Here is an 18,190-nt window from a genome sequence, read left to right as displayed (position 1 = left end):
TATTCCACAAAAAATTAACAGATGCCATTTCCTTCTTTGGAAAACTAAGTACCCCATTGGCTCTAATAGTTGGCATAGCTTTGGCCGAAACAACTGCGAGCAGACATTTCTTCTGTCTACCAGTCTCTGACATCAACTGGGAGACGGTTTTGCCCACTCCTGCATGCAGAATTCTTTCAGCTGTGTGATGTTTGAGGGTTTTCTTGCGTGCACAGCCCGTTTCAAATCCGCCGGAGCACCTCGATTGGATTTTGATCTGGGCTGTGACTTGGCCATTCCAGAACCCTCCAATTCTTTCTTTTCAGCCATTCCTTGATGGGTTTACTGGAATGTTTAGGGTTATTGTCATGTTACAAGATCAGCTTTCAGCTGAGCTGCAATCTTCTGACAAATTGTCCAACATTATCCTCAAACACCCTCTGACACAATGAAGAATTCATAGTGGGTTCTATAATGGTGAGCTGCCCAGGCACTGACGCAGCAAAGCAGCCCCAAGCCACAACATTTCTACCACCATGCTTTTCAGTTGGAGCCAGGTTCTTCTGGTCAAATGCTGTCTTTGGTTTTCACAAAACAAGTTTTCTGGTACTGTGGCCAACTATCTTTGACTCGTCTGTCCAGAGCAGGTTCTTCCAGGATCCTGGTCTTTGCCTGGGTGTTCATTTGCAAACTTTAGTCTTGGCCTGATGTTCTTTCTGGACAGCAAAGTATTCCCCCTGGCACACCTCCCATGTAGATCAAATTTGTGCAGCCTCTTTCTCGTGGAAGACTCAAGTACTTTGACATCATTAGTGGCAAGTGCAACCTGTAGGTCCCATGATGAAATCTGTCAGCATCTTGTGGTCTGCTCTCAGGCTGAATTTGCTGAGGCAGCCTGTCTTGGGCAAGTGGACAGTTGTTAGAAATCCACATGCAACATTTTCATGTTTTTTTAAATTATACATTGGACTTCAAATGCAAATGTTATTAAATAAATATTGTTGAAATGAAAATCAAATATTTGTATGCTGAAATACTTTTTTCACATGACTGTATCCATCTATCTGTGTGTCTGTCTGTCATTCATGATTAAGTCAAGTCAGTTTTATTTGTATAGCCTGATTTCTCAAATTACAAGTTTACCCCAGTGGGCTTTACAGCAACACAACATCCTTGCACTAGATAAAAAAAGATTTGTTCACCAACAGAAAACATGAATAAAACAACATGAATAAACCAGCTTGCAGGCTGAAGAGAAACTCTCGTATTGATGATTAATCTCTTACTTTATTGACAGTTAATCTCTGGGGATGTCCGTTTGTCCAGCAGACAACTAACCATCCATCTGTTTCACCCTCATTCTTCTCTGTTTCAGGTCTCAGGTCTTCTGGAGGACCTTAAGACAAACTCAGAGAACATGGAGGAGCTGAGCCAGGGCTTCGGTGCTCTGAGGGAGCAGATTGTCCAGACAGGCCGAAACAGCCAGATCCAGTTCATGGAGACAGGTCTGGAGGTGGAGGCCGCCAAGGAGGCAGTGCTGAGCCAGGTGGGTGAGCTGGCAGGGAACCTCAGCCAGCAAAGCCAGCGGCTGCAGGAGCTGGATGTGGACGTTGACTACCTGTACACAGCGCTCTACAAGACCTCCAACTCCTCTGGACAATGTAACTGCAATGCTCAGAAGGCGCAGATCTCATGGCTGGAGGAGGCCGTGGCCAATGTGACGCAGCTGGCCCATGACAACCATTTGGAGGTTCACGGGGCAAACGAGGCCGCTGCAGCGGGCAGGTTGGGGGAGGTGGGCGACTGGGAGCCGTTAGTGGAGACTTTGCAGCTCGGCCTACAGCAGGTGGGTGAGGCATTCATGGTTAGTACACCTGACAGGTCACCAGAGGGCGCTGTTCTGTAGCCAACCTCTGACCTCCACAGCGATCAAAACTGTTACACGCTTTCTTACAACAGGAATCATATGACAACTGGTCATGTTGCACTTACAGTACCTCAGCTACTACTACTACTACTACTACTACTACTACTACTACTACTACTACTACTACTGCTGCTGCTGCTGTTACTACTGCTGGTGTTTTTTCATTTGTGTGCTCGGGATTATTCCTTTCCTTTACACTGAGCTGGCAGGCGTTGTCGTTTGTCGGTAAATTCTCACGTCTTCTTCTTCTTCTTACTACTAAGCTGGTCCGGAATCTGCCTCAGAAATACTTTGTCAGCAGAAATACTTCAAATCTGAGAGAAATGCAATACTTTATGTATACTGTCGACCTGCAGAAGTGATCCTGTTCACTCAGCGCTGAAGTTGTCTTTGATTTTATTTGAAATTAAAGTTAAAAAAAAGAAGAGGAAAAAATCTCCTTTAACTGACTGCTCGTTTGACACATAAACTAATTATCTCCCCATCTGGATTTCTTCTTTTCAGTTGGACATTGTGGTTAATATTTACTTTTATCATCTGACATTTTGGTTTATTTGTTTGTTTCTATTTAAATGTCTCTTTATGGAGACGTTTAAAGTTTCCTTTGGTCTGAAACAGAGAGAATAATGAATCTGGATGAATGACTACAGGATCTTACTCATCGACAGGTGAAGGAGTCGCTGGTCTTCGAGCAGGCCAGGAGCCGGCTGTTGGACCACAGTCTGACCCGGCTGAATGGCTCACTGGCAGGCAGCATGGAGGATCTGCTCTCCCTGCAGGAGGACAACCTGCGGCTGAGGGAGGAGATGCGTCACCTGTCCAGTTCCTTTGCCTCTCTGCTGAAAGATGCCGTGCGCCACAGCGAAGTGTTGGAGGTGCTGCTTGGCGAGGAGGTGTTGGAGTTCATGGAGTGGCTCCCCAGTGAGCAGGAGGCGCACTCAGTCCCTGTGCTGAAGGAGCAGATACGCCACCTGCAGCAACAGCTGAGTCAACACAGCCACAGCATCGCCAAGCTGCTGGGAGATGGGGGAAGTAACCATGGTAACCAATCGGCTCTCTAGATGACAAAAATAAACAACTAATAACATCCAGATCAAAGGTCAGACAAACTGAGAGTCTCGTGGCCTTCAAATGAAGACAAACATTCAGCCAAAATGCTGGGAATAAATTAAAATATCAGAGAAATAGACGGATGCTAAGATTTTCACTGGGAGTGATGAGAAGACAGGAGGTGGGGCTGGAGGTGGTAGAGATGAATAATATGACTTTCTGTCATGTTACATACTGAATAATATGACCTTCTGTCATGTTAAATACTGAATAATATGACCTGTCATGTTAAATACTGAATAATATGACCTTCTGTCATGTTAAATACTGAATAATATGACCTTCTGTCATGTTAAATACTGAATAATATGACCTTCTGTCATGTTAAATACTGAATAATATGACCTGTCATGTTAAATACTGAATAATATGACCTTCTGTCATGTTAAATACTGAATAATATGACCTTCTGTCATGTTAAATACTGAATAATATGACCTTCTGTAATGTTAAATACTGAATAATATGACCTTCTGTCATGTTAAATACTGAATAATATGACCTTCTGTCATGTTAAATACTGAATAATATGACCTGTCATGTTAAATACTGAATAATATGACCTTCTGTCATGTTAAATACTGAATAATATGACCTTCTGTCATGTTAAATACTGAATAATATGAGCTGTCATGTTAAATACTGAATAATATGACATTCTGTCATGTTAAATACTGAATAATATGACCTTCTGTCATGTTAAATACTGAATAATATGACCTGTCATGTTAAACACTGAATAATATGACTTTCTGTCATGTTACATACTGAATAATATGACCTTCTGTCATGTTAAATACTGAATAATATGACCTGTCATGTTAAATACTGAATAATATGACCTTCTGTCATGTTAAATACTGAATAATATGACCTGTCATGTTAAATACTGAATAATATGACCTTCTGTCATGTTAAATACTGAATAATATGACCTTCTGTCATGTTAAATACTGAATAATATGACCTTCTGTCATGTTAAATACTGAATAATATGACCTGTCATGTTAAATACTGAATAATATGACCTTCTGTCATGTTAAATACTGAATAATATGACCTTCTGTCATGTTAATACTGAATAATATGACCTTCTGTCATGTTAAATACTGAATAATATGACCTTCTGTCATGTTAAATACTGAATAATATGACCTTCTGTCATGTTAAATACTGAATAATATGACCTGTCATGTTAAATACTGAATAATATGACCTTCTGTCATGTTAAATACTGAATAATATGACCTGTCATGTTAAATACTGAATAATATGACCTTCTGTCATGTTAAATACTGAATAATATGACCTTCTGTCATGTTAAATACTGAATAATATGACCTTCTGTCTGTTAAATACTGAATAATATGACCTTCTGTCTGTTAAATACTGAATAATATGACCTGTCATGTTAAATACTGAATAATATGACCTGTCGTGTTAAATACTGAATAATATGACCTGTCATGTTAAATATTGAATAATATGACCTGTCATGTTAAATACTGAATAATATGAGCTGTCATGTTAAATACGGAATATTATGACCTTCTGTCATGTTAAATACTGAATAATATGACCTTCTGTCATGTTAATACTGAATAATATGACCTGTCATGTTAAATACTGAATAATATGACCTTCTGTCATGTTAAATACTGAATAATATGACCTTCTGTCATGTTAAATACTGAATAATATGACCTTCTGTCATGTTAAATACTGAATAATATGACCTTCTGTCATGTTACATACTGAATAATATGACCTTCTGTCATGTTAAATACTGAATAATATGACCTTCTGTCATGTTAAATACTGAATAACATGACCTGTCATGTTAAATACTGAATAATATGACCTGTCATGTTAAATAGTGAATAATATGACCTTCTGTCATGTTAAATACTGAATAATATGTCCTGTCATGTTAAATACTGAATAATATGACCTTCTGTCATGTTACATACTGAATAATATGACCTTCTGTCATGTTAAATACTGAATAATATGACCTGTCATGTTAAATACTGAATAATATGACCTTCTGTCATGTTAAATACTGAATAATATGACCTGTCATGTTAAATACTGAATAATATGACCTTCTGTCATGTTGAATACTGAATAATATGACCTGTCATGTTAAATACTGAATAATATGACCTACTGTCATGTTAAATACTGAATAATATGACCTACTGTCATGTTAAATACTGAATAATATGACCTTTCATGTTAAATACTGAATAATATGACCTTCTGTCATGTTAAATACTGAATAATATGACCTGTCATGTTAAATACTGAATAATATGACCTGTCATGTTAAATACTGAATAATATGACCTTCTGTCATGTTAATACTGAATAATATGACCTGTCATGTTAATACTGAATAATATGACCTGTCATGTTAAATACTGAATAATATGACCTGTCATGTTAAATACTGAATAATATGACCTGTCATGTTAAATACTGAATAATATGACCTTCTGTGTCATGTTAAATACTGAATAATATGACCTGTCATGTTAAATACTGAATAATATGACCTGTCATGTTAAATACTAAATAATATGACCTTCTGTCATGTTAAATACTGAATAATATGACCTTCTGTCATGTTAAATACTGAATAATATGACCTGTCATGTCAAATACTGAATAATATGACCTTCTGTCATGTTAAATACTAAATAATATGACCTGTCATGTTAAATACTGAATAATATGACCTGTCATGTTAAATACTGAATAATATGACCTTCTGTCATGTTTAATACTGAATAATATGACCTGTCATGTTAAATACTGAATAATATGACCTTCTGTCATGTTAAATACTGAATAATATGACCTTCTGTCATGTTAAATACAGAATAATATGACCTTCTGTCATGTTAAATACTGAATAATATGACCTGTCATGTTAAATACTGAATAATATGACCTTCTGTCATGTTAAATACTGAATAATATGACCTTCTGTCATGTTAATACTGAATAATATGACCTTCTGTCATGTTAAATACTGAATAATATGACCTTCTGTCATGTTAAATACTGAATAATATGACCTGTCATGTTAAATACTGAATAATATGACCTTCTGTCATGTTAAATACTGAATAATATGACCTGTCATGTTAAATACTGAATAATATGACCTTCTGTCATGTTAAATACTGAATAATATGACCTTCTGTCATGTTAAATACTGAATAATATGACCTTCTGTCTGTTAAATACTGAATAATATGACCTTCTGTCTGTTAAATACTGAATAATATGACCTGTCATGTTAAATACTGAATAATATGACCTGTCGTGTTAAATACTGAATAATATGACCTGTCATGTTAAATATTGAATAATATGACCTGTCATGTTAAATACTGAATAATATGAGCTGTCATGTTAAATACGGAATATTATGACCTTCTGTCATGTTAAATACTGAATAATATGACCTTCTGTCATGTTAATACTGAATAATATGACCTGTAATGTTAAATACTGAATAATATGACCTTCTGTCATGTTAAATACTGAATAATATGACCTTCTGTCATGTTAAATACTGAATAATATGACCTTCTGTCATGTTACATACTGAATAATATGACCTTCTGTCATGTTAAATACTGAATAATATGACCTTCTGTCATGTTAAATACTGAATAACATGACCTGTCATGTTAAATACTGAATAATATGACCTGTCATGTTAAATAGTGAATAATATGACCTTCTGTCATGTTAAATACTGAATAATATGTCCTGTCATGTTAAATACTGAATAATATGACCTTCTGTCATGTTACATACTGAATAATATGACCTTCTGTCATGTTAAATACTGAATAATATGACCTGTCATGTTAAATACTGAATAATATGACCTTCTGTCATGTTAAATACTGAATAATATGACCTGTCATGTTAAATACTGAATAATATGACCTTCTGTCATGTTGAATACTGAATAATATGACCTGTCATGTTAAATACTGAATAATATGACCTACTGTCATGTTAAATACTGAATAATATGACCTACTGTCATGTTAAATACTGAATAATATGACCTTTCATGTTAAATACTGAATAATATGACCTTCTGTCATGTTAAATACTGAATAATATGACCTGTCATGTTAAATACTGAATAATATGACCTGTCATGTTAAATACTGAATAATATGACCTTCTGTCATGTTAATACTGAATAATATGACCTGTCATGTTAATACTGAATAATATGACCTGTCATGTTAAATACTGAATAATATGACCTGTCATGTTAAATACTGAATAATATGACCTGTCATGTTAAATACTGAATAATATGACCTTCTGTGTCATGTTAAATACTGAATAATATGACCTGTCATGTTAAATACTGAATAATATGACCTGTCATGTTAAATACTAAATAATATGACCTTCTGTCATGTTAAATACTGAATAATATGACCTTCTGTCATGTTAAATACTGAATAATATGACCTGTCATGTCAAATACTGAATAATATGACCTTCTGTCATGTTAAATACTAAATAATATGACCTGTCATGTTAAATACTGAATAATATGACCTGTCATGTTAAATACTGAATAATATGACCTTCTGTCATGTTTAATACTGAATAATATGACCTGTCATGTTAAATACTGAATAATATGACCTTCTGTCATGTTAAATACTGAATAATATGACCTTCTGTCATGTTAAATACTGAATAATATGACCTGTCATGTCAAATACTGAATAATATGACCTTCTGTCATGTTAAATACTAAATAATATGACCTGTCATGTTAAATACTGAATAATATGACCTGTCATGTTAAATACTGAATAATATGACCTTCTGTCATGTTTAATACTGAATAATATGACCTGTCATGTTAAATACTGAATAATATGACCTTCTGTCATGTTAAATACTGAATAATATGACCTTCTGTCATGTTAAATACTGAATAATATGACCTTCTGTCATGTTAAATACTGAATAATATGACCTTCTGTCATGTTAAATACTGAATAATATGACCTTCTGTCATGTTAAATACTGAATAATATGACCTTCTGTCATGTTAAATACTGAATAACATGACCTGTCATGTTAAATACTGAATAATATGACCTGTCATTTTAAATAGTGAATAATATGACCTTCTGTCATGTTAAATACTGAATAATATGTCCTGTCATGTTAAATACTGAATAATATGACCTTCTGTCATGTTAAATACTGAATAATATGACCTTCTGTCATGTTAAATACTGAATAATATGACCTGTCATGTTAAATACTGAATAATATGACCTTCTGTCATGTTAAATACTGAATAATATGACCTTCTGTCATGTTAAATACTGAATAATATGACCTTCTGTCATGTTAAATACTGAATAATATGACCTTCTGTCATGTTAAATACTGAATAATATGACCTTTCATGTTAAATACTGAATAATATGACCTTCTGTCATGTTGAATACTGAATAATATGACCTGTCATGTTAAATACTGAATAATATGACCTACTGTCATGTTAAATACTGAATAATATGACCTACTGTCATGTTAAATACTGAATAATATGACCTGTCATGTTAAATACTGAATAATATGACCTTTCATGTTAAATACTGAATAATATGACCTTCTGTCATGTTAAATACTGAATAATAAGACCTGTCATGTTAAATACTGAATAATATGACCTGTCATGTTAAATACTGAATAATATGACCTTCTGTCATGTTAACACTGAATAATATGACCTGTCATGTTAATACTGAATAATATGACCTTCTGTCATGTTAAATACTGAATAATATGACCTTCTGTCATGTTAAATACTGAATAATATGACCTTCTGTCATGTTAAATACTGAATAATATGACCTTCTGTCATGTTAAATACTGAATAATATTACCTGTCATGTTAAATACTGAATAATATGACCTGTCATGTTAAATACTGAATAATATGACCTGTCATGTTAAATACTGAATAATATGACCTTCTGTCATGTTAAATACTGAATAATATGACCTTCTGTCATGTTAAATACTGAATAATATGACCTTCTGTCATGTTGAATACTGAATAATATGACCTGTCATGTTAAATACTGAATAATATGACCTACTGTCATGTTAAATACTGAATAATATGACCTACTGTCATGTTAAATACTGAATAATATGACCTGTCATGTTAAATACTGAATAATATGACCTTCTGTCATGTTAAATACTGAATAATATGACCTGTCATGTTAAATATTGAATAATATGACCTGTCATGTTAAATACTGAATAATATGACCTTCTGTCATGTTAATACTGAATAATATGACCTGTCATGTTATATACTGAATAATATGACCTTCTGTCATGTTAAATACTGAATAATATGACCTTCTGTCATGTTAAATACTGAATAATATGACCTGTCATGTTAAATACTGAATAATATGACCTGTCATGTTAAATACTGAATAATATGACCTTCTGTCATGTTACATACTGAATAATATGACCTTCTGTCATGTTAATACTGAATAATATGACCTGTCATGTTAAATACTGAATAATATGACCTACTGTCATGTTAAATACTGAATAATATGACCTGTCATATTAAATACTGAATAATATGACCTTCTGTCATGTTAATACTGAATAATATGACCTTCTGTCATGTTAATACTGAATAATATGACCTGTCATGTTAAATACTGAATAATATGACCTGTCATGTTAAATACTAAATAATATGACCTTCTGTCATGTTAAATACTGAATAATATGACCTTCTGTCATGTTAAATACTGAATAATATGACCTGTCATGTCAAATACTGAATAATATGACCTTCTGTCATGTTAAATACTAAATAATATGACCTGTCATGTTAAATACTGAATAATATGACCTGTCATGTTAAATACTGAATAATATGACCTTCTGTCATGTTTAATACTGAATAATATGACCTGTCATGTTAAATACTGAATAATATGACCTTCTGTCATGTTAAATACTGAATAATATGACCTTCTGTCATGTTAAATACTGAATAATATGACCTGTCATGTCAAATACTGAATAATATGACCTTCTGTCATGTTAAATACTAAATAATATGACCTGTCATGTTAAATACTGAATAATATGACCTGTCATGTTAAATACTGAATAATATGACCTTCTGTCATGTTTAATACTGAATAATATGACCTGTCATGTTAAATACTGAATAATATGACCTTCTGTCATGTTAAATACTGAATAATATGACCTTCTGTCATGTTAAATACTGAATAATATGACCTTCTGTCATGTTAAATACTGAATAATATGACCTTCTGTCATGTTAAATACTGAATAATATGACCTTCTGTCATGTTACATACTGAATAATATGACCTTCTGTCATGTTAAATACTGAATAATATGACCTTCTGTCATGTTAAATACTGAATAACATGACCTGTCATGTTAAATACTGAATAATATGACCTGTCATGTTAAATAGTGAATAATATGACCTTCTGTCATGTTAAATACTGAATAATATGTCCTGTCATGTTAAATACTGAATAATATGACCTTCTGTCATGTTACATACTGAATAATATGACCTTCTGTCATGTTAAATACTGAATAATATGACCTGTCATGTTAAATACTGAATAATATGACCTTCTGTCATGTTAAATACTGAATAATATGACCTACTGTCATGTTAAATACTGAATAATATGACCTGTCATGTTAAATACTGAATAATATGACCTTCTGTCATGTTGAATACTGAATAATATGACCTGTCATGTTAAATACTGAATAATATGACCTACTGTCATGTTAAATACTGAATAATATGACCTACTGTCATGTTAAATACTGAATAATATGACCTGTCATGTTAAATACTGAATAATATGACCTTTCATGTTAAATACTGAATAATATGACCTTCTGTCATGTTAAATACTGAATAATAAGACCTGTCATGTTAAATACTGAATAATATGACCTTCTGTCATGTTAAATACTGAATAATATGACCTGTCATGTTAAATACTGAATAATATGACCTGTCATGTTAAATACTGAATAATATGACCTTCTGTCATGTTAATACTGAATAATATGACCTGTCATGTTAATACTGAATAATATGACCTTCTGTCATGTTAAATACTGAATAATATGACCTTCTGTCATGTTAAATACTGAATAATATGACCTTCTGTCATGTTTAATACTGAATAATATGACCTGTCATGTTAAATACTGAATAATATGACCTTCTGTCATGTTAAATACTGAATAATATGACCTTCTGTCATGTTAAATACTGAATAATATGACCTGTCATGTCAAATACTGAATAATATGACCTTCTGTCATGTTAAATACTAAATAATATGACCTGTCATGTTAAATACTGAATAATATGACCTGTCATGTTAAATACTGAATAATATGACCTTCTGTCATGTTAAATACTGAATAATATGACCTTCTGTCATGTTAAATACTGAATAATATGACCTTCTGTCATGTTAAATACTGAATAATATGACCTTCTGTCATGTTAAATACTGAATAATATGACCTTCTGTCATGTTAAATACTGAATAATATGACCTTCTGTCATGTTACATACTGAATAATATGACCTTCTGTCATGTTAAATACTGAATAATATGACCTTCTGTCATGTTAAATACTGAATAACATGACCTGTCATGTTAAATACTGAATAATATGACCTGTCATGTTAAATAGTGAATAATATGACCTTCTGTCATGTTAAATACTGAATAATATGTCCTGTCATGTTAAATACTGAATAATATGACCTTCTGTCATGTTACATACTGAATAATATGACCTTCTGTCATGTTAAATACTGAATAATATGACCTGTCATGTTAAATACTGAATAATATGACCTTCTGTCATGTTAAATACTGAATAATATGACCTGTCATGTTAAATACTGAATAATATGACCTGTCATGTTAAATACTGAATAATATGACCTTCTGTCATGTTGAATACTGAATAATATGACCTGTCATGTTAAATACTGAATAATATGACCTACTGTCATGTTAAATACTGAATAATATGACCTACTGTCATGTTAAATACTGAATAATATGACCTGTCATGTTAAATACTGAATAATATGACCTTTCATGTTAAATACTGAATAATATGACCTTCTGTCATGTTAAATACTGAATAATAAGACCTGTCATGTTAAATACTGAATAATATGACCTTCTGTCATGTTAAATACTGAATAATATGACCTGTCATGTTAAATACTGAATAATATGACCTGTCATGTTAAATACTGAATAATATGACCTTCTGTCATGTTAATACTGAATAATATGACCTGTCATGTTAATACTGAATAATATGACCTTCTGTCATGTTAAATACTGAATAATATGACCTTCTGTCATGTTAAATACTGAATAATATGACCTTCTGTCATGTTAAATACTGAATAATATGACCTTCTGTCATGTTAATACTGAATAATATGACCTGTCATGTTAAATACTGAATAATATTACCTGTCATGTTAAATACTGAATAATATGACCTGTCATGTTAAATACTGAATAATATGACCTGTCATGTTAAATACTGAATAATATGACCTTCTGTCATGTTAAATACTGAATAATATGACCTGTCATGTTAAATACTGAATAATATGACCTGTCATGTTAAATACTAAATAATATGACCTTCTGTCATGTTAAATACTGAATAATATGACCTTCTGTCATGTTAAATACTGAATAATATGACCTGTCATGTCAAATACTGAATAATATGACCTTCTGTCATGTTAAATACTAAATAATATGACCTGTCATGTTAAATACTGAATAATATGACCTGTCATGTTAAATACTGAATAATATGACCTTCTGTCATGTTTAATACTGAATAATATGACCTGTCATGTTAAATACTGAATAATATGACCTTCTGTCATGTTAAATACTGAATAATATGACCTGTCATGTTAAATACTGAATAATATGACCTTCTGTCATGTTGAATACTGAATAATATGACCTGTCATGTTAAATACTGAATAATATGACCTACTGTCATGTTAAATACTGAATAATATGACCTACTGTCATGTTAAATACTGAATAATATGACCTGTCATGTTAAATACTGAATAATATGACCTTCTGTCATGTTAAATACTGAATAATATGACCTGTCATGTTAAATATTGAATAATATGACCTGTCATGTTAAATACTGAATAATATGACCTTCTGTCATGTTAATACTGAATAATATGACCTGTCATGTTATATACTGAATAATATGACCTTCTGTCATGTTAAATACTGAATAATATGACCTTCTGTCATGTTAAATACTGAATAATATGACCTGTCATGTTAAATACTGAATAATATGACCTGTCATGTTAAATACTGAATAATATGACCTTCTGTCATGTTACATACTGAATAATATGACCTTCTGTCATGTTAATACTGAATAATATGACCTGTCATGTTAAATACTGAATAATATGACCTACTGTCATGTTAAATACTGAATAATATGACCTGTCATATTAAATACTGAATAATATGACCTTCTGTCATGTTAATACTGAATAATATGACCTTCTGTCATGTTAATACTGAATAATATGACCTGTCATGTTAAATACTGAATAATATGACCTTCTGTCATGTTAATACTGAATAATATGACCTTTCATGTTAAATACTGAATAATATGACCTGTCATGTTAAATACTGAATAATATGACCTGTCATGTTAATACTGAATAATATGACCTGTCATGTTAAATACTGAATGATATTACCTGTCATGTTAAATACTGAATAATATGACCTGTCATGTTAAATACTGAATAATATGACCTTCTGTCATGTTAAATACTGAATAATATGACCTGTCATGTTAAATACTGAATAATATGACCTGTCATGTTAAATACTAAATAATATGACCTTCTGTCATGTTAAATACTGAATAATATGACCTTCTGTCATGTTAAATACTGAATAATATGACCTGTCATGTCAAATACTGAATAATATGACCTTCTGTCATGTTAAATACTAAATAATATGACCTGTCATGTTAAATACTGAATAATATGACCTGTCATGTTAAATACTGAATAATATGACCTTCTGTCATGTTAAATACTGAATAATATGACCTTCTGTCATGTTAAATACTGAATAATATGACCTGTCATGTTAAATACTGAATAATATGACCTTCTGTCATGTTAAATACTGAATAATATGACCTGTCATGTTAAATACTGAATAATATGACCTACTGTCATGTTAAATACTGAATAATATGACCTGTCATGTTAAATACTGAATAATATGACCTGTCATGTTAAATACTGAATAATATGACCTTCTGTCATGTTAATACTGAATAATATGACCTGTCATGTTAAATACTGAATAATATGACCTTCTGTCATGTTAAATACTGAATAATATGACCTGTCATGTTAAATACTGAATAATATGACCTTCTGTCATGTTAAATACTGAATAATATGACCTTCTGTCATGTTAAATACTGAATAATATGACCTTCTGTCATGTTAAATACTGAATAATATGACCTTCTGTCTGTTAAATACTGAATAATATGACCTTCTGTCATGTTAAATACTGAATAATATGACCTGTCATGTTAAATACTGAATATTATGACCTTCTGTCATGTTAAATACTGAATAATATGACCTTCTGTCATGTTAATACTCAATAATATGACCTGTCATGTTAAATACTGAATAATATGACCTTCTGTCATGTTAAATACTGAATAATATGACCTTCTGTCATGTTAAATACTGAATATTATGATCTTCTGTCATGTTAAATACTGAATAATATGACCTGTCATGTTAAATAGTGAATAATATGACCTGTCATGTTAAATACTGAATAATATGACCTTCTGTCATGTTAATACTGAATAATATGACCTGTCATGTTAAATACTGAATAATATGACCTTCTGTCATGTTAAATACTGAATAATATGACCTTCTGTCATGTTACATACTGAATAATATGACCTTCTGTCATGTTAAATACTGAATAATATGACCTACTGTCATGTTAAATACTGAATAATATGACCTTCTGTCATGTTAAATACTGAATAATATGACCTTCTGTCATGTTAAATACTGAATAATATGACCTGTCATGTTAAATACTGAATAATATGACCTGTCATGTTAAATACTGAATAATATGACCTTCTGTCATGTTACATACTGAATAATATGACCTTCTGTCATGTTAATACTGAATAATATGACCTGTCATGTTAAATACTGAATAATATGACCTACTGTCATGTTAAATACTGAATAATATGACCTGTCATATTAAATACTGAATAATATGACCTTCTGTCATGTTAATACTGAATAATATGACCTTCTGTCATGTTAATACTGAATAATATGACCTGTCATGTTAAATACTGAATAATATGACCTTCTGTCATGTTAATACTGAATAATATGACCTTTCATGTTAAATACTGAATAATATGACCTGTCATGTTAAATACTGAATAATATGACCTGTCATGTTAATACTGAATAATATGACCTGTCATGTTAAATACTGAATGATATGACCTGTCATGTTAAATACTGAATAATATGACCTGTCATGTTAAATACTGAATAATATGACCTTCTGTCATGTTAAATACTGAATAATATGACCTGTCATGTTAAATACTGAATAATATGACCTTCTGTCATGTTAAATACTGAATAATATGACCTGTCATGTTAAATACTGAATAATATGACCTGTCATGTTAAATACTAAATAATATGACCTTCTGTCATGTTAAATACTGAATAATATGACCTTCTGTCATGTTAAATACTGAATAATATGACCTGTCATGTCAAATACTGAATAATATGACCTTCTGTCATGTTAAATACTAAATAATATGACCTGTCATGTTAAATACTGAATAATATGACCTGTCATGTTAAATACTGAATAATATGACCTGTCATGTTAAATACTGAATAATATGACCTTCTGTCATGTTAAATACTGAATAATATGACCTTCTGTCATGTTAAATACTGAATAATATGACCTGTCATGTTAAATACTGAATAATATGACCTTCTGTCATGTTAAATACTGAATAATATGACCTGTCATGTTAAATACTGAATAATATGACCTACTGTCATGTTAAATACTGAATAATATGACCTGTCATGTTAAATACTGAATAATATGACCTTCTGTCATGTTAATACTGAATAATATGACCTGTCATGTTAAATACTGAATAATATGACCTTCTGTCATGTTAAATACTGAATAATATGACCTGTCATGTTAAATACTGAATAATATGACCTTCTGTCATGTTAAATACTGAATAATATGACCTTCTGTCATGTTAAATACTGAATAATATGACCTTCTGTCATGTTAAATACTGAATAATATGACCTTCTGTCTGTTAAATACTGAATAATATGACCTTCTGTCATGTTAAATACTGAATAATATGACCTGTCATGTTAAATACTGAATATTATGACCTTCTGTCATGTTAAATACTGAATAATATGACCTTCTGTCATGTTAATACTGAATAATATGACCTGTCATGTTAAATACTGAATATTATGACCTTCTGTCATGTTAAATACTGAATAATATGACCTTCTGTCATGTTAATACTGAATAATATGACCTGTCATGTTAAATACTGAATAATATGACCTTCTGTCATGTTAAATAATGAATAATATGACCTGTCATGTTAAATACTGAATATTATGACCTTCTGTCATGTTAAATACTGAATAATATGACCTGTCATGTTAAATACTGAATAATATGACCTTCTGTCATGTTAAATACTGAATAATATGACCTGTCATGTTAAATACTGAATATTATGACCTTCTGTCATGTTAAATACTGAATAATATGACCTGTCATGTTAAATACTGAATAATATGACCTGTCATGTTAAATACTGAATAATATGACCTTCTGTCATGTTAAATACTGAATAATATGACCTGTCATGTTAAATACTGAATAATATGACCTTCTGTCATGTTAAATACTGAATAATATGACCTTCTGTCATGTTAAATACTGAATAATATGACCTACTGTCATGTTAATACTGAATAATATGACCTGTCATGTTAAATACTGAATATTATGACCTTCTGTCATGTTAAATACTGAATAATATGACCTTCTGTCATGTTAATACTGAATAATATGACCTGTCATGTTAAATACTGAATAATATGACCTTCTGTCATGTTAAATACTGAATAATATGACCTTCTGTCATGTTAAATACTGAATATTATGATCTTCTGTCATGTTAAATACTGAATAATATGACCTGTCATGTTAAATAGTGAATAATATGACCTGTCATGTTAAATACTGAATAATATGACCTTCTGTCATGTTAATACTGAATAATATGACCTGTCATGTTAAATACTGAATAATATGACCTTCTGTCATGTTAAATACTGAATAATATGACCTTCTGTCATGTTACATACTGAATAATATGACCTTCTGTCATGTTAAATACTGAATAATATGACCTACTGTCATGTTAAATACTGAATAATATGACCTGTCATATTAAATACTGAACAATATGACCTTCTGTCATGTTAAATACTGAATAATATGACCTTCTGTCATGTTAATACTGAATAATATGACCTTCTGTCATGTTAAATACTGAATAATATGACCTTCTGTGATGTTAATACTGAATAATATGACTTTCTGTCATGTTACATACTGATAATATGACCTACTGTCATGTTAAATACTGAATAATATGACCTGTCATATTAAATACTGAACAATATGACCTTCTGTCATGTTAAATACTGAATAATATGACCCTCTGTCATGTTAATACTGAATAATATGACCTTCTGTCATGTTAAATACTGAATAATATGACCTTCTGTCATGTTAAATACTGAATAATATGACCTTCTGTCATGTTAAA

At 31.1% G+C, this 18,190-nt stretch overlaps 1 protein-coding gene across 6 annotated transcripts in view; it reads left to right on the top strand.

Annotated features, from left to right (window-relative positions):
• LOC130122856 (multimerin-2-like) overlaps nt 1-18,190 on the top strand; it is a 220,075-nt gene that overhangs the window by 155,771 nt on the left and 46,114 nt on the right. For all 6 annotated transcript variants that reach the window (XM_056291905.1, XM_056291903.1, XM_056291904.1 and 3 more), the window contains 2 exons: nt 1,355-1,825; nt 2,575-2,947. In XM_056291905.1, coding sequence (XP_056147880.1) covers nt 1,355-1,825; nt 2,575-2,947 — 844 coding nt within the window. The remainder of the gene's footprint in view (nt 1-1,354; nt 1,826-2,574; nt 2,948-18,190) is intronic.

Source organism: Lampris incognitus, chromosome 13, assembly GCF_029633865.1.
Source record: "Lampris incognitus isolate fLamInc1 chromosome 13, fLamInc1.hap2, whole genome shotgun sequence".
In the NCBI taxonomy this organism is placed as follows: Eukaryota; Metazoa; Chordata; class Actinopteri; order Lampriformes; family Lampridae; genus Lampris; species Lampris incognitus.
Note: the sequence above shows the minus strand (reverse complement) of the source record. Positions and strands in the feature narration are given on the sequence as shown.